Genomic DNA, 20,415 nt, shown 5'->3' on the forward strand with positions numbered 1-20,415 from the left:
TTTCGACACGATAAACACTGCGATTTTTTCTTAGTAGTTTTAGTACGCACGGTTGATAACGCGCTGGCCAAAGCGGCTGATTAATAGCATCGATTGATCAACAGGTCTTCAATCACAGTTCAGTCAGGAATGCGAGCCGAATGAGAGGCAGAAAAGCACGACGTTCGCAACGCCACCGCCGAATACAACCACGTGGCAACAACAGTTCATGCAACAAGAACATCATCCCAGTTAGTGAATTTTGTTTAATCTCTTTACTGTTACGTTGTTTCTCTATTTAGCAAATTGTCTTGACTTTTTTTTATACAGTATAAGTTGTGAGAGAATTTGGTTTCCTGGAAAATTATCTTAAAGTCTTAAACATTGTTTCCCTATATCAGTTGGTATTTATTACATATTTTAAGAAATTTAATAGAAGTCTGCTTAGTATGTAGTTGGAATATGTTAATTTTGCAAAATGTATACAATGATATATTTTATGATGTCACGTGTCAATCCTTGACCTACAAAGTATCTGTTAAATCTAAATTTGTTCAGAGTAATTCAGCTTAGAATATCTAATAGAATTAATATAATTTGTACACAATAATTTTAGTTTAAAAATAGTTAATTTACATTTTATAAGATATGATTAAGCGTTTATGTATCCTATGTGAGAGAAGTTTAATACATATTAGGTTATTTTGTTAGAAACTTTGCTCTCATTATCGTATTAATAGAGACCATGTTGACTAGAACTTACAAGACCTGATATATTACAGATGGCGCGGAGGTGTCAGAAGAGTCGGCGACGGGTGGCGGACAAGCGATGGCGGCGCAACTGAACAATATCCGTTTAAAATTAGAAGAAAAGAGACGGCGCATCGAGCTCGACAAACGGCGCATGGAGGCGGCCGTCAGTCGCCAGCGGCAGCAGCTCGGCCAGCAGGCCTTCCTGCAGGCCGTCACCAGGGTGAGTCCACAGTCGCATCTTCTCACCGTACCTGTTTAAATAAAGATGGATAGGACATGTCTGTAGCGCATCTAGTTTGTATGCCATACTTTTGCCATATTATATGTTGTAAGCTAGAAAGTACGAGCGATCCAAATTGTTATTAGGAGTTCATGAAGGTTATGTAGAAAAGTTTATATTGGTTGAATTGGTAACAGTCGCGTAAAATGTGGTATTTTCAGATTGAGTTTTGCTATTTGTTTATTTATAAATATTATACTGGTTTAGAAAGTGGAAAGAAAATAATGAAACAATCACTAATAACCACAGACTATCAATAAATAGATGTCAAAAATTAACTTATTAATGTCACTATAAGTAGAAAAAAATAGCATACTGAGCTACTTACAACATTTATTTTCATCTATGTCTACTACAGTATACTGTACACTCTGTCTTTAACGGTTACAACACATTACACTAGAATTGCTATCCCGAGATACGAATGTCATGTGTCAGATTTGGAACTGCACTTGTAAATTTAATGCCATAGTTTTTATTTTACGATAAAACTTGTTTAAAAGAACTGATTATGATTTTTTTTTTTAAATTTACTTTTTGAATTTAATTCTTAACTGAGAGTGTACACAAAATTGCTATGAAATATTGTTCTCTAAAAGGGGACAAATGTATGAGTGGCAACTTTCCATTAATACTAATAAATCACTCGATACTTTAACCAGGACACTCCTATATTTACGAGTAAATAACTAAACAGGATACCTACTTGTAAAAGTATTTCATAACACATTTTATTCTAATGTCCAGTAATCTGAAAGGAAATCTACTCCTAATTAATTTAAAACTATTTTTATTTTCAACTTTAAAATTTGCTAAAATAAATCCTTTTTATAAATAAACATTTAAATAGTAAAGCCACATACATTTTACGAATACTTATACTAAAGTGAGAAAGTAAATACTAATAATAATAATAATTTATTATAGACTTATATAATCTAATCAGACACGTGACATGTATCTTTCCAATATATTACTTTACTAGTTAGAAACATAATAATGAAAGGTATGTTATTTTATGGCTACCGGATTACCTTATAAGCGGGTACATATTTCATTGTGGCCCGTTTAGACGACACATAACAATAAATATGCATACAAAGTGTTGTCCGAATTCAAGATGGTACATTAAAATTGTTCATTCTAATTTATCGTGACTGTTATTGTCGAACAATACAATTAAATTCTGTCTGTATGTTAATGAATACTCAAAAATATGTTCTATAGAAAACCTTCGAAAATCCTTACATATTATTATATTATTATTTGTCTTGTCACTTTTGTTAAAATTAAAATTATTGGTCGAGGGAAAAAGATGCAACACTGAAATTACAATTTTTTATTAGATTTATTTACAGACATGTGACGTTGCTGTCCCCCCTCCCCCTCCCCCTTCCTTTCCCGCGGATGTCGTAAGAGACGACTAAGGGAGGGCGAGGGAAGGGCAGCAGCGTCTCTCTTAAAGCATCTTCAAAGTGTATGGCAACTATTGGCAAAAGTCCCCAAGAGGAAGGCTTATGTTCAGCAGTGGACAGTTAAAGGCTGATATGATGATGATGATGATGATGATGTGAGGTTTTTATCATTATAAGATGGTTGGTTTAGATTATAACTGTAATAAACATTTTATAACAGGGTGGTTTGTTTTAAAGTGTGCGATAGATATTTGGTATTCGATATGTTTTGTTGTGCCTTGATGAAGTGTGCTATTGGGTAGTCATATAGGTGGTGGTGAATTATCAATAGTGTTTTGTTTGAAAGACATGGATGTGGTGATATACCAAGGTTTGGTAGACGTGTGTCTAGTATTTAAACGAGTATTGTATTCTAAATAAGTATTACTTACATTATATTAAATTGTGAACATTTTTTTCTTTTGTTATTTGTTCTTTTTTTAAATAATGTTTTACTCTAACAGACTATACACACCTGCATGTTCATAAAACTAAATATTTAAAAAAATCTTTAGAATATAAATCTGAAAACTTGATTATACCTTGTCATTAAAAGCAAGACTTCTCAGAAACTTTTGTCTTATGATATTAGGTAATATGATTATTATGAATGATGTGATTCTATACAGTGCGTACCTATATCTGATGTGACCCGAGGCCAACATTATCAAACATATAAGATTACATGTAGATTTAACTTTTAAATATGGAGTAAAAATAAAAAAAAGAAATCTCACTTAATCGTAATATAGCTAAGAAACTGGCCAGTATTTTTTATTTTTGATGATTTTTTTTCAATAAATAACATGTGTTCTTGTAAAGGAACCCAGTTTAGGTTGTTTGCTTTATTAAATGTAGTAAAACAGTAGTTCAAATAATAAGAGCAATGGTAGTGCGCAAGTGCATATCCTACCTGTTTCGATTTTTTTTTTCAGGCAGTTATTAGAACTAATTTCATAATCAGTAATATTTAAATTACCAAATGGCTGAATAAATGAATGTGTTTTACTGTATTGAAAATTCATGAATTAATCTGGATTTGTATATATTGTCATATATGCCTACATGTCACATTAAATATAGGTAATCTGTAATCCTCAACAATAGAGTTTTTTTTTTATTTATTTCTGACGTAAAATATTTATTTTTTACTACATAATGTGAAATATCTAATGTATTTAGTTTTATGAAACACTTTAATAACATGTAACTAATACAAAACTTCTTTCTACAAGTATGAATATAAAATATATTTTTCTATTTTTTTTTATTAGGATGCATATTTGCATTACCAGCTGGCCTCTTTGGTGAGTGGCCAGTTTTAAGATATGCCCTCAAGTTTAGTTTTAGTATATTTTTATTTTATTTCCTTTTTAATCTTATCACTTTGTAATATATTGTCAGAACTTGTACAGTCCGAATTAGTACACGCTTTATAAAGCTTTCATTGATATTCCAAACATTTTTCGAATATATAAAAGTTTCAATTACGATATATTCTAAAATTGGCATCGTGTAGTGTAATAGATATTGATATTTTTTGAGATATACAATTTTTACTATTCAATGCTTAAAGCTAGTTGCTACAAATAAGGTTTTGCCTAATCTTCTGTTGTAGATTGAGGCAGCTTTCTTTTAATTCATTACAATTAAAATCATTTCGACATTCATATTGTTGCGTTGCGCAGAGCCATATTTTGACGATAATTTTGAAGATGCCATTCGTTTGATCTGCTTTTGTTTACGTAATAATGTTAATAGACAATTATTATATATTATATTTTACTGTCATATTTCAGGCAATTTCCATAATTACACTTTTGTAATAATAAAACAGAGCCACTAATTAAGCACAGGAAATAATGACACCCATTAGTATTGTATAATCTGTGTTTGTACTTGGCATATTGAGGAAACAAATTTAGCATGTCTTAATTCGAAATTTGAAATTTAAAAGTAGAACAGATAAAAAAATATATTAACTTTTTTTTTTATTCTATCTTCAATGTTGTTTCGATAAAAAGACATCATAGTTGTTTACTAAATAGGTCAAGTATAAAAAGTACAGATTAATTATGTTTACACTGTTTTAAAGCATGTTCCAGTTGATTGGTATATAAGTGTCCACCCCTTTGTATATTACACCCTGTAAGAAGTCGCTACACTGCTTTAATAATAAAGGATACTTATACCCAGTATTGTGTTGTTTAAAGAGTGATTGTTTGCACTTTTTCTGCAAATTTCACCAAGTCCTGGAATTTGCTAGAATGAAATATTTAATCGATTCGCACCCAATGTTGTCCCATTTGTAATATTTTTAATAATGCTATTTGATGAATTGACCAATTTTTTATAGTTAATTAGAAATGCACTCGTTCCGGATAACTGAGTGATGTGTTCAATCGAGTATTTTATTATTTGTTTTTATTATTTAAAATTTCTGAATGAAAACAAAAAATATATATATTCAGCTCCCATAGTCCTAGGCGGGGTAGAGGTATTTGTCAACAGTAGCCACTATGGTTGTTTTAAAATGTTTCCAAATTTTTATATTCAACTATAGTATTTGAACGTGAAACGTGACCGCGCCGTCGTGCCGGCCAAATGCCGGGTAATCGTACAACGGACCTTCCGTTGTTTTGTTAATGTCGACATAGTAACGGGTGGCGTATCTCGATAGTAAAACTGGCCTTATATCCCAATCAACGTTCCACACGCTGTGTGGCCGATGTGACGGCGGGTGTGGGTGGTTGCAGGGCAAGGGCTCGCGGCAGGCCGCCGACGATGACGCCAAGCAGGCTGAAACCAACCAGGTAACGACCGCCTCGCCCTACGTCGTCTTCCTACTCAATATAAGATTGAGGTGGTCATAAGAAATTTAAAATCAAATTGCGATTACAACATGAACACAAAATTTAAGTTAATTTTATCTTTGAAGTTGACAACCCTAAGTTGAAGCGAGATAGAATATACTCGCCGATGTTTAGCTTTTTATAATAAGAGGGTATAAACGATATGGTAGATAACGGTAAAATGCGTGAAAGTCCATTAAAGTTGATTTAAAAATTTTAATATTTGAAACTTCCATTTGATTTCAAATTTCTTGGATAATCTCAAATGATAAATGCTAGAATTCAATTCTGCAATGCTTCCATAGCTGTATTTCTACCGTAAAAAGTTTTTTCAAGAGGTCTCTATTGTAAAGTTAATAAGAAGTTCATTTATCTAACATAAGTGATTTTGAGGGGTCCATACTTTGCTTGCAATTACGTTTTTTATTCCTTGCTATGTAATTTTAATTTGTATATGTAATTTATTAATTTAACCACAAAAAACTCATTAAAATCGGTTCACAATCAGGAAAGTATATATATATATATTATATTTAAATAGGTTCTTAAACCAAATAAAACACTTTGGCGGTCGTTTAGACAAAATTAAAAAATAGATTATATAAAGCTTTTTCCTTATCAGTACTTGTAATGTACTTACGTGTGTGGGTTCCGTGGGGTTTGCATGAAGAAGTAATTGAGAATTGTAAAATTCTTTGGTTGCATGTATTTGGTACACTATTGGATTAATGTTGCATGCTTATTCCAAATTATTGTTTGTCTATTTATTTATGGTTTGCACGTAAATATATACGTATATCACAGCATATTTTTTTTGTATTTGTTAGAAATTTTGGGTTGGCAACACGCGAGTGGGTAACTTTAGTTTAATTCATGGGTTGCAGCATCAAGTGGTAATTATATATAATTGTTACACAGGGTGGAATCGAAATGATTAGCTACTTTTCAACCGACTTCAAAAAGAAGGAGGTTGTCAATTCGATTGTATTGTTTTTATGTTTGTTACTTCATAACTCCGTCAGTAATAAACAAATTTGGAAAATCCTTTTTTTATCTGAAAGGATATATTTACAGATTGAATTCATAAAAATATTATCAAAATCGGTTCAATAGTGTAGTTTTGAAATCAAAATTCGTTATTTTGCTACAATTGAAGTCTTTTTTTTTGTGGAAACAACCAATAAAATCCAGTTATTTTGGCTTCAGGCCTTTGAGGTCTTCTTCAGGGGGCGTATGACGCCTTGTGTAACAGCGAGACGAAACGAGACGAGAAAATTCCCGTTGTATATATACACACCATTAAAATTTAAGTTTTAAAAATAGGTTAGTGTTGCATTCTGTTATATAATATAGTATAAACTGTTATATAGGACTTAGCGGACACGTCAAACCAAACTGTGGACACAGTCGCGCTGGAACAGTACCAGCAGTCTATTGCCAAGTAAGAAAACAAATATTTATTTAAAATTTTATTGCTTAGATATGATTGATAGATACTGTATAGACATTAAGTGTTTACTAGTCTTATTGCCAAGTAATGTTTTCCACACAACTTCAAGGTAAAAGAAATTATTCATAACAATGCTAAATGTATGTTAATTAATATCAATAAAAACATACATATGCAGTCATTTGTTCATTTTATGCACATCCATTATGTCAGGAAAACTATGGATGACATTTGTTCTTCGACTTCTGTCTATCTAAATGTCGCCTAAAGGGTAGATTTATATAATATTGTTTACATGACATCTTAATCTCAAGTAACCAGATTATTTCTGTTACCAGATAATTCACTTCATATATGTTAAAAGATATGGCAATTAAATTACTGGGCATAATGTTTCAACCTGTATTTGATGTTTGAAATCTTTATAGTTGTCGATTACCATCAGTTGGATTGTATGTTTTATTGCCATTCGCGCTGCATAAAAAGTAATATTTAATCCGCCTTATTTTAATTTTTTTTTTCAATGTGGTGAATAAAGATTAAATAAATAAATCTTTTTATATATAATTTAAATTTTTCTCTTTTAAGGAATACGCGTAAATTTTACTAAAAAAACATATAAAGCACAATTGACTGTGCACATAATCAAATGGCAACTAATACTAAATAATTGCAGAATGAACTCCAGCCTACAGGACATACAGAGCGATATCGCGCGGCTCGCCAGCCAGCAGTCCCAGTTGCAGCAGCAGCAACAGCAACAGCAAATACAACAGCAACAACAACAGTTGCAGCAACAACAACAGCAACTGCAGCAGCAACAACAGCTGCAACAGCAACAACAACTGCAACAGCAACAAGCGAAGCAATTGTTCCAACCGCAACCACCCCAGTCGCCTTACCAACAACAGTACCAACAGAACATTCCACAATTGGTATGTGTTTTAATAGCTTGTCGCTTGTACTATACTCAATCTGCATATAATAACATTTGCTTTTTTCTAAGCTATAATATTAATGTGGATTTAGATATAAAAGCAAACAGGACAGAATGAGGTCTCAAAATAGAAACAGGTTAGTTAACTATAAACAAACTAGAAGATAAAAATGTTAGCTAGTTGACATTAACAAAACATTAAATCAAAAGGGATTGAACGGTTCACTCACTTAACCAAAATGCGTGTTTAAGGAACATGCTTAAAAGAACAGATCGTTACTTAATATGACATAATTGTTTATCTGTTTCTTAATAGATAACTACATCATATCTTTCGTACTTATGCCATCTTCTGTGTAATCTACGATATTCAAATGTAAGCTAAATTACTATCTTTTATCTTATGAATATAGGCTATATACTGGGTGTGGCCGACTTGACTAGACCCAAGATCTACTGTTTACTGACAAAACTCTGTGCAATCTACCAATTAAATACTTCTTGAAATCTGAAATGAAACAACATAGTTCAGTTCACAATTATGTGGAATTGTAGAAGTTTTTTTATTTTATTAAGAAGGAAAAAATAAATATGAAAATTATTCTTAGCAACTACTTATTTATATTAGCGTGAGCATTGCGTCTGAGCATCTTCCGTTAGATTAGCAAAATATTATATTTTTTTGCCTTGCCACGATCGACTGGACTAATAGTCGCGATCGACCGGTTAGCCGCCTTTGGTATATACGTTATTATTTCAACTCTGTAATACAGTATAGTCTCTATCTTTCACTTGCATTTAAAATTGCCTATTAAAACCAATTGTATAATAAATTAATTATGAATAAGAATTAACGTATTGTCGTAGTGTCGCTTTTCCAAATGTCTAATGTTAAATATGTAACTAATTGCAAAATTACTTACATCACCGCTCATGTCACAGTCTAAGTTTATTTCACAATCTTAAAATTATGACAGATTCTATTTTTGTCTGTTCAAAGACCTGTAGAAAATAATACTGTTACAAATCCATAGTTTCACTTTAAAAGCAATAGATATTTGCTTGTCTACATAATGATGCAGAAATACGATATAAAAATGAATACGAATGCATGAAAATTGCATATATATATATATATATATATATATATATATATATATATATATATATATATATATATATATATATATATATATCAAGAGAAACTGTATTGGTTTCGTTTATTCGTTTCCATTTTCCGACAACAGTTTATTATATACACTTTTCGGTTCTTTATATGGAGATGATTGGCATGTCCTATTATGGTGTATCTTATCAATCTTATATATTAGTGTATATTATATTTCTATATACCAAGGCACTTGATATTGCTTACAATGGGTAAAAAAGACATGATTGTGAAATAAGCTATTAATTGGCAAGCAGAGATGAATCAGCGTGTAACATTGCAGCACAGTCAATTCAGCTCGCAACACAACGTGTCGCGTGCGGCGCTGGGCGGCGGCTTCGGGTCCACGCCGCACCTGCCGCGCGACCTGCACTACCAGTACCCCGCATCTGCCCCCACCCCCGCTCCCACACCCGCCTACGAGCAATACCAGTACAACCAGTATAGGGACATAGAGCAGGAGTACGGTCAGCAGTTCTTCCTGCACGACGCGCCGCAGCCGCAGCCGCAGCGACGCACGTGGGCGCAGCACGCTCAGCAACAGACCGCACAACAGCACCACGACTCGCCCGAGCTGCGTGGCTGGCAGGTTTGTCATGCACTCGTTGTGACTCTTTGCATGATCCGGCTCCTGAGTACTTAATATTTATATGAGCTTTCATCCGATCCGGTTGAATGAACAAATATTTTTTTATAAAGACGAGTGGCAAGTTGACAACGGTCTATTAAATGGAAAGTGGTAGTTATACCGTATGAATTGTTTTTTTTTCCCATCTTAACTTGTCAAAATAAAAATATAAGACAAAGGACGTCAGTAAAATAATGTACAAAAATTTCATGATGGCCGCGATCAAAGTTCGACAAACAGCAACCTTTACGGTTGTACTTTTACGTCTTGTCAACCGGTACGTGTGAAAGTTTACATTGTACTCCAAAAACACTGACTCAACAGCTGGAACATGTGAAGAGGCGATGCATTCAGGTTTCCGGCAAATACTAGTCATGTCTGTGTAAATCTAAAAAGACTTGGTTTTTTTCGCCTTTTTAGTGTTATGTCAATCAGTATCAGAAGAAGCCGGGTTTTTATAAATCTCATCGACTATCCTCAGTTACGTCCATGTAATGTATTACTCTTACTGGATTGCCATTGCAACACTTGTATACAATTGGTGGGGGTGACACGGTTAGTATGAAAACAAAAGACGTACAGCACTCGCCCGCTTATACCAATCAACACAGAGCAATTTGTTAACTGCAGAATACGCAATGCAATAACTCCACTATCGATATGCTTCAAAAACTAAAGTGTACGCACGTCTAGAAGTATATATATAAGAAGGCCGACAACGCACAGCAGATGTCCATGGACGACGGTAGCCGCTTTCCATCATGTGGACCGTTTGCTCGTTCGCTTCCCTAACAATAAAAATAAATATCTACTATCGTGGATAATATTTTAACATATTAATTTGTCATTTTACAGCTTCACCAACAAAACCACCAACCTCAATACCAACAGCCGACCCACGAGACACCGCAACGAACGTGGAAGTCACCGTCCCCCCAACCGCCCTCAGATCGAAATTGGAATCCCCAGGGCTTTGTGTTACACGATAGGACTAACCAGCCCTTCCAAGTGCACTACAACAACGACCGGTACCAGAACGGCACCGAGAACATTCGAGAAACACAAAACCATTTAAGCTACACTGTGATAAACTCCAACCAATATGTCTCCCAGTCACCTCCGCTGGCGGCAAGCCCGCAGCGCCGATCGAAAACCCCACAACGGCAAGGCTCCCTTCCAGAAGTCTCTAGAAGACCGGAACCGGTCAGTTTGCAGCAGTTACAAACGCCCGTACACGCTCCTCCCCCGGACGATATGGAACCGCAGAATATATCCTTCATCGGCAACGCAGAGGACGACGCGCTACGCCAAGGAATCAATAGACTGAACATCTCATCTGGCACTAGAACGTACCGTATACCCTCTCCTACTAGGCCATCTCTTAGTCGTAATTCATTCCAGCAAATCGAGCAAGAGGAACCTAGCGAAAAGAACGAGAAAGGCTTCTATATATCGTTCGATAACGACCAGCCAAAGCGACCGAAACCGCCTTTACGGGCGAAAAGGGGATCGCCTAAAAAGGAGAGGTCGTCGGAATTTGAGAGTCCGGAGTTAAGTCCGGAGAACACGTGGATGCAGAACGATCGCGTGCCGCAGCCCGTGGAGGAGGAGTTCGTGGTACACAGGAATACGGGGTTGGAGCAGGCGGTTCGATCTAATGACGTTTCTTCGGAGCGCAGAGAAACGCCACCTAGAGAACGACCACAACGCAACAACGCCGAGCCGGCGGCCTTAGTCATTGGCGAATTGAATCCTGATCCGGTGAGTTTATTAACTTGTTTATTACGAGTATGATTTTGATAGAGTTTTAGTCATTATTTGAAATCTTTAGCTTTTTTAACTTTTTAACTTTTATCAGTTTATTGTTATTTTCAATTTTATCCTTCAATTTCGACAGACATTTCTGTTATAATTGTATGGAGAACATGAGTATCGTTCTCTATCTATGTGGACAAAAAATATTATTGTTGATAATTAAAATACTGAAAGTAAATGTGTTGCGATTTCTTACGAAATGTCTCTCGATTTTATCCCTAGACTAGTATTGGACGATAGGGTCATGTTTTTTCACACTACGTTTCAGAAAGAACTAAGGCGAACTGTAACGGGAGACTAGATGTTCTGTGTTGTGGCCTCAGACGTTCACTGCCTTGTTAATTATCACACACGGTTTTTAAGGTTATGGATTGAAAATAGAATGGTAACCTCGCCTGTATTATCGGTATATTCTGACAAGGAACCAGTGAGTACTGATAAGTGAAGATGACATTAGATCAAAAGCCGATCGTGATGAATTCACCAAGAGTTAACGACGATAGTTTCTGGGTGGAAGCGAGTAGAGGACGATCTGATATTGATTTGGGATGAGTCTTCATTACGAACATTTCTTTTTCACAATACAAAGTATATACTAGTTGGAGGAGCAGGCGATTAGTGTGATGTAGTGTGTGGTAGTGATTATGATTGTAATAACGCAGAACTCGGCGGAGGAGATGGAGCGCAAGAAGGAGCGCATCATGATGCTGTCGCTGCAGCGGCGGCAGCGCGCCGACGAGGCCCGCGCGCGCGCCGAGCAGGCGGCGGCGGCGCGCCGCGCGCGGGACGACGCCGCCGCCGAGCGCAAGCAGGCGCGCAAGGAGGAGCAGGCGCGCCGCCGCGAGGCCATCCTCACGCAGTACAAGCTCAAGAAGGCCATCGAGGAGGCCGAGCGGGAGGTACGCACTGCGCGCTCTACTGTTTACCCACGCGTAATCTCGTCCACGTCACCGGGGTAAAAAAGTACGCTACGTTCTTCTCTATCCCAAATACTACGTATATACCAAATTTCATAAAAATCGGTTTAGCCGTTATGGCGCTAAGAGGTAACAAATAAATTGACTTTTATATAATATAAAAAAGCAAGAGAATTTTCTAAAATAGAACGGCATTAAATTACAGGGCAAGGTTCTGGACAAGTCGGAGTTCCTAGAGGCGCTGAAGAGCGGCGGCATGCAGCCGGCGGCGGCGGCCAGCCCGGCCGGCGCGCGCATGCGCGGCCGCGCCGCCGCCACCCGCGCGCGTCCCAAGACCATACACGTGGACGGCGGCGCGCTGCAGGCCGCCGAGGGCATGCTCGCCGGCAAGCAGCCCTCCACCACCAATCTCGCAGGTGAGGCGACCAGGGCCTCCGACACTTTTTTGTCTTTAGACAAATTGTATTGTATTGTAAAATTTTTTGTCATAACTCAGATTAAACACAAATGATCTCTTGTAATATAATGATGTACAATTAAAGATAAAAAACTAAATAACACCTAGTAAAAAAAGAAATTGAATATATAACACAAATGTGAATATAATGATGTAAAATAAACACTAAACAAAAAATTAATATTGATCTCCTCTAGATGGTGTGTTTCAACGTTTTCCAGCATCAGACATGTGGTCGTTACACATACACGTTCAAATTTTACGACATTACACTACAAGAAAATGACTATGCTCTTAATGTAACTGTGATCTCTGAGAACTTGATGTCTGAGTTGGGAAGTAATTACAACAATGTTATCAATAAGAGCACTTATAAAAAAAGAAAATGAGATATTTCACAGTTACATTACGCGGCGTTTGTTTTCTAAATTTAAACGTTGTTAATTTTTGCTTGCTTGATTGTTACTTCCCTATTTTTTTAACTATGCACTGAGTATTTAGCTTGTGCATTTTTGTTTATAAACCCCTTTTTTCACATTTAATGTGTAAAATACCAGCAAGAAATGCCCTTAATAATTATGTTTTTTGCGTAGGGTTGCCATCCTTACGGACTTTTAAATTCAGATAATTTGTTTTCGCTTGAAAGGTATCCGGGAAATTTCTCATTTTATAGATTCAGAATTTGTTACATGTTTAATTTTTTTTTATAATGGCAATCAAATGGGTATTCCGAAATTTTCTAAATACTTTTTCTAGTTTTTTGATTTTTTAGATGGCAACCCTATATTCGTCACTGCCAATAGAATGACCGCGTTTATAAATATTTTGTGTTTATTTCTTTTGCGGCTGTACCGTTGCATCTATGCGCTGTGTGTGTACAAATACGGCACAATACAGAGGATTGACAGTAACCCGGCCAAATGTTGTGGCGGTCGACGTCGGTCGTACTTAGTGGTGTGAGGAGGGTCTCTGTATTGCGTCGTATTATACGTGTGTCGTGTGTACAGCGGGCGGCACGATGCGGCGCGACTACTACCGCGGCTCGCAGGACAGTCTCGCGGAACGCGCCGGCCTCTACAGGGGTAAGTTGCCTCACAATAGCAAAAATTTTTTATTTTATATTTTTTTTATGAATAATTTAGTTTTTGATCTTGACGGGGTGCATATTGATACTTTTATGATTATGAAGTACGAAAAATTATCTATTCATAAGTCCGTTATAATTCGTGATAAATACTAACAAGAATATAGTTAACTAACTAAAACTAAACTTTAGTTCGTTAACTAGTACATGAATATAATTTAGTGACACTCGGTGACGAAGTAAAGCATGTATTGAATAAGTAAATGTTCGTTTATTCAGAATATTATGTATAAAAACAAGTGTTGAGTTCCATATTGAGAAAATATTTAATATGAAATAATGTGGTAGATTTTTAATCTGAGAATGAGTTCATTAAAAATGGATATATTGTAAGTTTTTAAATTTTTTTTTTATTACGTACAAAAGTTTCATCTTATATGCCTGAAAATACTGCAATATCGTGCGTCGAATGCTTAAAATGTGCATGAAAATGTTGCATGATAACATAATGTATGATGTCCCATTTAATTTTCATTTGCCCTGTTTTGTATTTGTATGCAATCGAAATGACTACACTATACAATCATTACATACATTATTCATATAGAGTAGAATGTTATAAGGATCATTTCAGATGGGTGATAACAATCAAGGAAAAATAAAACTTAGTTCAAGTTAACATTACTTAGAGTTAGTAAAGTTAAAAGAATAACATGAGACTTTTCTACATGAATTGTAGTAAAAATAATACTAAATTACTGATATAATAAAATTGTATATTACTGGCAACATTTTTTATAAAAAAAATATCAGTAAATATTCACTAAAGTAACGTTATCAGTGATAGCTTTCCCTTCGTTTATTAAACTATTTTATGTACATTTTAATCGTCACGGTGATGGTAGTTTTTTAACAATAAAATAAATGTTTTCTAAACATTGTTATAACAAATTATATTTAAATCTAACCTAGTAGTTTTGTTATAACAAAATACGGTTAAGATATTATATGAAAACTTACATAAAATGGTGATAATTTTTTAATTTTGTTCTCATCTTGATCAGACATTAATCATTAATGAAGTAAAAATTCTATCTTTCTCTCTGCTCTTCGTATTAACGTTGTATTTTCAAGAAGAAATAGAGTATATGCTGTGTCGGTAGAAATGATGTCATATGAATAAGAAAATGTTCCCGTTTACGTCTCTTTTTTAAAAAATATTACGTACAAATATGCAATTTTCTATTTTTGTTTCTAAAATAAAATGTTCTATTTTTTTTTATTTATAGCCAAGTGGGCATATACTCTATTGTTATATCCTAATAATTGATATATATTTTTATTTATAAATATGTCATAACTTGACCTAACTTCTATATCTATGACTTCGTTTCCCGAAGAATTCCTTTAGCTAAAAAAATTATATTGGACTTAACGGCGTTGACATTAGAATTCTGTTTTAAATGTCAACCACATATTGTTGTCATTTAAAATCGAGCCTTATGTTAACGAAACTAAATACAATTTTGTTTTGATCTAAAGGAATGTTTCGTGGAACCCTCTTACTGTGTCTAATCGTGTGTGACTAATCCACATGCCGGTTGTAGTAACCCCGGTAGAGTCCCCCGTGGAGGACCGCGGCGGCATGTCCCCGGGCAGCGCCTCCAGCGGCCCGCTGGGCCGGCGCGGCTCCTGCAAGACCTCCAGAGGTGAGTGGCGTGCGCTTGCGACGCTGCGTCATGTCTCTAATGTAACCTTGTCACAGTAAACATTAAGGTGTGAGAAAGCTAATTTATAACGAGTTAAAGTTAGTTGCTTACAGTGACAAGGTTGTTACAGAGGTTTTAGAATTTGCGTGGCTCTGACCTACTCACTCAATTAATATATTATACAGTAATTAATTAAATGTTTTTATTATGAACTATGTTTTTATCTATAACTTACCCCCATTGCTCCCATATGGGTTAGTTGTAAAATTTAGTCTACATTACTATTATAACTTTTATAATGTATGATTTTTAACATACCTGGCCATTGAAAACGTATGTATTTATTACTGTATGATATAGATTAATTGTGAATGCACGATGTGACATACTACCGATCTAATTTTATATTATATGTTGTCTCCCTTAAAATGTAAAATTAAACCGTAATTTATTAATTATATGTAATATATCTAACATTGATAGTTATTTGAAAAATATAGAATATTCTAAAAGAAATTCTTTTTTTCTTAAAGGATTATATTTCTTTATATTGGCAACACTTATAATAACAGTTTTAAAAAAACAGTATAATATAAGTATATTATGCCTTAAAATATTGGAAGTTTTGAATAATTTTGAATAAAAAACTAATTTGAATTAGAACATTGTTATGTTCTAATTCGGTAGTAAGATCGGTAGTACCCACTCATGCGTATATGTGTGTTGCCATATCAACTCTCGTATATAACCCTAAGCCGTACGCTTTGCAGTGTTTTCCCCGCTCCTAAATGACAACTTGTGTGTGAGTTTAGTCTGATTTTGTTTTGATTTTTTTTATTGTAACTAACTGCTATTATCAATTAATGTGGAATTAAAAAAAAAATTCTTTGATCGGTTGTCATTTTGGATGTTTACAGACAACTTATGTTGAAAAAATAAAATAGGTCATTTGTGTTAATGTTGTCATACGATAGTTTTAACATAAATGTCTTGAATATCTAGTATTAAATTGTTTTTTTTTTTTAAGTATTTGTATATCACAATAAATATGATACAATTTTTACTTGTAATGAGGACTTATAAATATCATTTTAGTTAACACTTACATTATATTTATAGGTCCTTAACAGATTTTTTTTTATCGTTTTATTGTACACAAATTGCACAATGATACCTATATATTTATTTTTGTGCAATCTTTTGTTTAATAAACAAATCCATATGTCGATTGTAAATGAACAACAAGAATGGTATTGTCACAATAGTAAAAAAAAAAACAATCGACTATGCTTTGAGTATTGCTCCAAACGCGTGGTTGTATGGTTAAACGTGTGGCTCAATGCAAACGGATATTTAGGAGGCTTTTTTTAAATTATTTTGTAGAACGCTTCGAATTTATTTATTATTATTATTTTTTTTTTTTTATAAATAGATACCTTTATAATTTATATGTGTATGATTTCAGCAATGCATAGTTTTAGACACACCTCATCCTGCAAATTATGCTTTTTTTATTATACCTTTTTGGCATTTAGTAGTTTGCAACCTGGACTAAAGTGAGAGGTTTTTATTCAAAAGCTTTATCCAAATTTTATATCATTCCCAAATATGCAAACGCTAGACCTTCCGCGCATTACTCGAGTCGGTTCCATTGTAATTGTACTGAAATCATCCAGTAAAAGAGTTCAGCCATTGTCGCGGCGTTAGTTATTAATTTTGTTTGCTAAATTATATAATTATATCAGTGTTTCCGATATTATGAGTGATCATAAAGTCGTGTAACGGAGCCTGCTTTATGTGAACGATGCATGCTTTCGACGCGAGATGCGTCGCGTTATCGATACATTGACTGCTATATATATATACTATAACCGAATGGATTTCGCCTTGCATGAGAATGCGTCATGACATGTATAGGAAACATTTCAGAGCGTGTGAATGAGGAACCTCAGACGTCACGTGGAAGGTCTAAATATTCCACTTACCAGAGTAACTTTAAGGCGGGAAGGAAGTCTAGCTCTCTTATGAACTTGTGCGGTAAGAGAAGTTTATTCAAACACAGAATAAAGCTTTACTCACGTCGGTATGACGGTGTACCGTCGCTTATAATATGGTGCGTTGGGTTTCTTTTCCGTTGCTGGCGCCGGCGGATGTTATTGTTCGATTAATCTTTCAATATCTCGTGTACGTTTCTCACTTTCTTATCTTTGTAAATGTAATTCAGTGAAAATAATCTAACATTGTCTATATTAATTATATTTTTCTTTTATTTTTAATTAAAAATTCATGTTGTTTATCTATGTAAAGTCAATGATTTGTATAGACAAAGTATTTGTAAAAAAAAAATATTAAATTTATATAAAATAAATGACACCGCCGGCCTGTCTTACTTTCGTCTTGTGCACATTATTTTCTTTTGGGTCATTGACAATTATCTATGTACGTATAAATGGTTGTGGTGTCTTTCTTTCGTTTCGGCTCGTTATGGCATGTGCGTTACATTATTTTCTGGTGTTGGTGTGACATCGTCTAACATACAGGCACACACTTGTTGAATACTCACTACCAAATTCTGAACAATTCCAACAGTTATACAATATGATAAACAGAATCATACAACCTTTGTTATTTAACTTTAATAATAAATTAATTGTTAAACGTTAAATATTATCCCCTTAGTAGAATATCGACATAAACTCAAAATTGACAAAATAAATTTTACTCATATAATGTCCTAAGAAAAAAGATTTTTTTTCTTTATACTTCTTTCTTATACTAAATTGTGAAATCTGATCTTTTTTTAGATAGATATGTCACTAAAATTCATTTTCCAATTTTGAGTTAAATATAGATGTTTTACTAAATACATGATTTTTTTTTTTAGTAAATTATTTTTGTCAAGTGCAGAATTTTGTATGGAGTATCAAGGTGCTAGTGTTACATACTGTATGTTTGTTTCAATCATTAGTACAATCGCTAAATATAGTATATAACGCGTATTATGTATTTATGCGTAAAATACAAAATGTTTTATTCGCTTCTTTTGTTCCGTTTCGCCTTTTTGATTTTGCTTAGCGGTAGGTTTAATTGTTGTGTCACATTTAGTATTTTACGCGCTATATTAATTTGCGATCGGTCATGTTTAGAAATTATTTCAACTAATTAGGTTATTTAATAAATAATCCTTTATACTAATTTTAATTTTATGCTAGTCAATAATATAATTGGTAACCGTTCTAATTTTGATAAGTCACTAACAGGAGGTAACGATAGTTTAAGTTATGTAAAATTAGATTTTTTAGTATTAGCATTGTACGAGAAGATTCTTAGAATATGGGGATTGACAATTTATTGTTGTTTTGTATCGATTTGTAAATAATGAACAAAAAATACAAGAATTTAAAAGAGACTAATGTTTTGTTGCTCAATTATATTTGATAATATCTGGATATAACCACAAAACATAATGCATATTATATCTATTTGAGGGGGAATTGTCACTCCCGTGTCTTATATAGGGTCGGGTAGTGGATGACTCTAGTCAATTAATTGGCAATCATTGAGCTACAATGATCAGTCTTACTTTAAGGGGCAGTTGTATCTTATGGGTTATCCGTGCCATCCATTATGGGTGGCACGAGAGTGGTAGTCAGATGTTTAGGTATCTGAGGGTAATTATCACTCCCGTGTCGTGTAGTCGACCTACTGCCGGTGCCGGTGGCGACATGGCACGAGTGTATGGGGGTAGTTTTATTTTTAAATAGATGATAATGGAATGGTAACCCCGCCTGCGCTAACGGTATACACTGGCGGGACACCAGTGAGGGATGATAGGTGAGGATGAAAAAGCAGGTTAGTTACCCCATTGTGATGAATACACCTGAAATTCAGCACGATGGTTTCCAAGGGGGATCACGTGAAGGTTTATTGCTAGTTGCTAATGGGACTGGTAGCGTGCATTAGCAACAATCCGCCGGGCCGTGTGAGGGGCAGCGGCGGGCCCGGTGCGGGTAGTGTAGCAGGCAACGCGGGTGTGCGCAGACTCGGGGCTGGGCCGCGCGACGCCGCCGCGGCGCGCCGCGTCGCCGGGCGTGCGCGCGCTGGGCTCGCCCGCGTCCGGGCCCGGCTCGCTGCCCGGCGCCATCGGCAAGCGCCGCCTCGCGCACCACGACGACGCCTCCGACGCCTCCTCCACGCACTCCTCCATCATGGACTACTCCGGTGAGCGCCCCGCCTCGCCCCGCCCCACCCCGCCCCACCCCGCCCGCCTCCACTCGCCACGCAACACAACCAACCAGCGAATACGTCGATGACATCGACGTCGCTAGCGAGTTCGTGAAATAGAATGAGATAGCAACGTCGCATGTCTCGTTCCAATTCACGGGCTCGCTTCCGATAACGATACCATCGATAGATTCGCTCGACGCTTGTGTAGGCGGGTATCAATTTTTTGTTCGACTGTTTAGTAAAAGAGCTCTAAATATAGATAATTGTAAGTTTTTGTACATTATACTAAAATAGATAAAGGTTTTTAAATTTTATTTTGTTTTTAGATTTTGGATTGAAAATAAAAATACCTCTATAATACGTTTAAGAAGTTTCGTCCGTCAAATCATATTAGATCGTCATAGTTGACCAATAAAACGAAACTGTATTGATGTATTTGAAGTGAGCCTTTTATTCTAATGTAACGTTCTGCTCGTGTAGTGAGAACTATTGATCTGAAGCCAATTAGATAAATAGTTACCAAACACTTGTACGAGCTAGCTCGTGCCACTGCACTCGACCAAAGATTATGGACTCTAATCATGTCAACGCAGCTTGCGACTTGTGTACAAGCAAAATAGATAGATAGATAGATACTCTTTATTGTTTCCTTCAAAAGATTACAATAGTAAACTTATTATAAATATAAACAATTACAAGATTAGT

General features: G+C 35.2%; 1 protein-coding gene across 15 annotated transcripts in view; it reads left to right on the top strand.

Moving 5' to 3' along the window:
- LOC113517061 (patronin-like) overlaps positions 1-20,415 on the top strand; it is an 86,318-nt gene that overhangs the window by 62,233 nt on the left and 3,670 nt on the right. For 4 of the 15 annotated variants that reach the window (XM_052902698.1, XM_052902694.1, XM_052902708.1 and 1 more), the window contains 13 exons: positions 105-230; positions 762-952; positions 5,223-5,279; positions 6,689-6,759; positions 7,445-7,703; positions 9,157-9,462; positions 10,357-11,262; positions 11,979-12,215; positions 12,439-12,649; positions 13,698-13,772; positions 15,382-15,483; positions 17,413-17,520; positions 19,525-19,704. In XM_052902698.1, coding sequence (XP_052758658.1) covers positions 105-230; positions 762-952; positions 5,223-5,279; positions 6,689-6,759; positions 7,445-7,703; positions 9,157-9,462; positions 10,357-11,262; positions 11,979-12,215; positions 12,439-12,649; positions 13,698-13,772; positions 15,382-15,483; positions 17,413-17,520; positions 19,525-19,704 — 2,829 coding nt within the window. The remainder of the gene's footprint in view (positions 1-104; positions 231-761; positions 953-5,222; positions 5,280-6,688; positions 6,760-7,444; positions 7,704-9,156; positions 9,463-10,356; positions 11,263-11,978; positions 12,216-12,438; positions 12,650-13,697; positions 13,773-15,381; positions 15,484-17,412; positions 17,521-19,524; positions 19,705-20,415) is intronic. The other 11 variants (XM_052902696.1, XM_052902695.1, XM_052902703.1 and 8 more) reach the window with 11 other exon arrangements.

The sequence above is a fragment of the Galleria mellonella genome, unplaced genomic scaffold, assembly GCF_026898425.1.
Source record: "Galleria mellonella isolate WM207_F2 unplaced genomic scaffold, CSIRO_AGI_GalMel_v1 utg93, whole genome shotgun sequence".
NCBI lineage: Eukaryota > Metazoa > Arthropoda > Insecta > Lepidoptera > Pyralidae > Galleria > Galleria mellonella.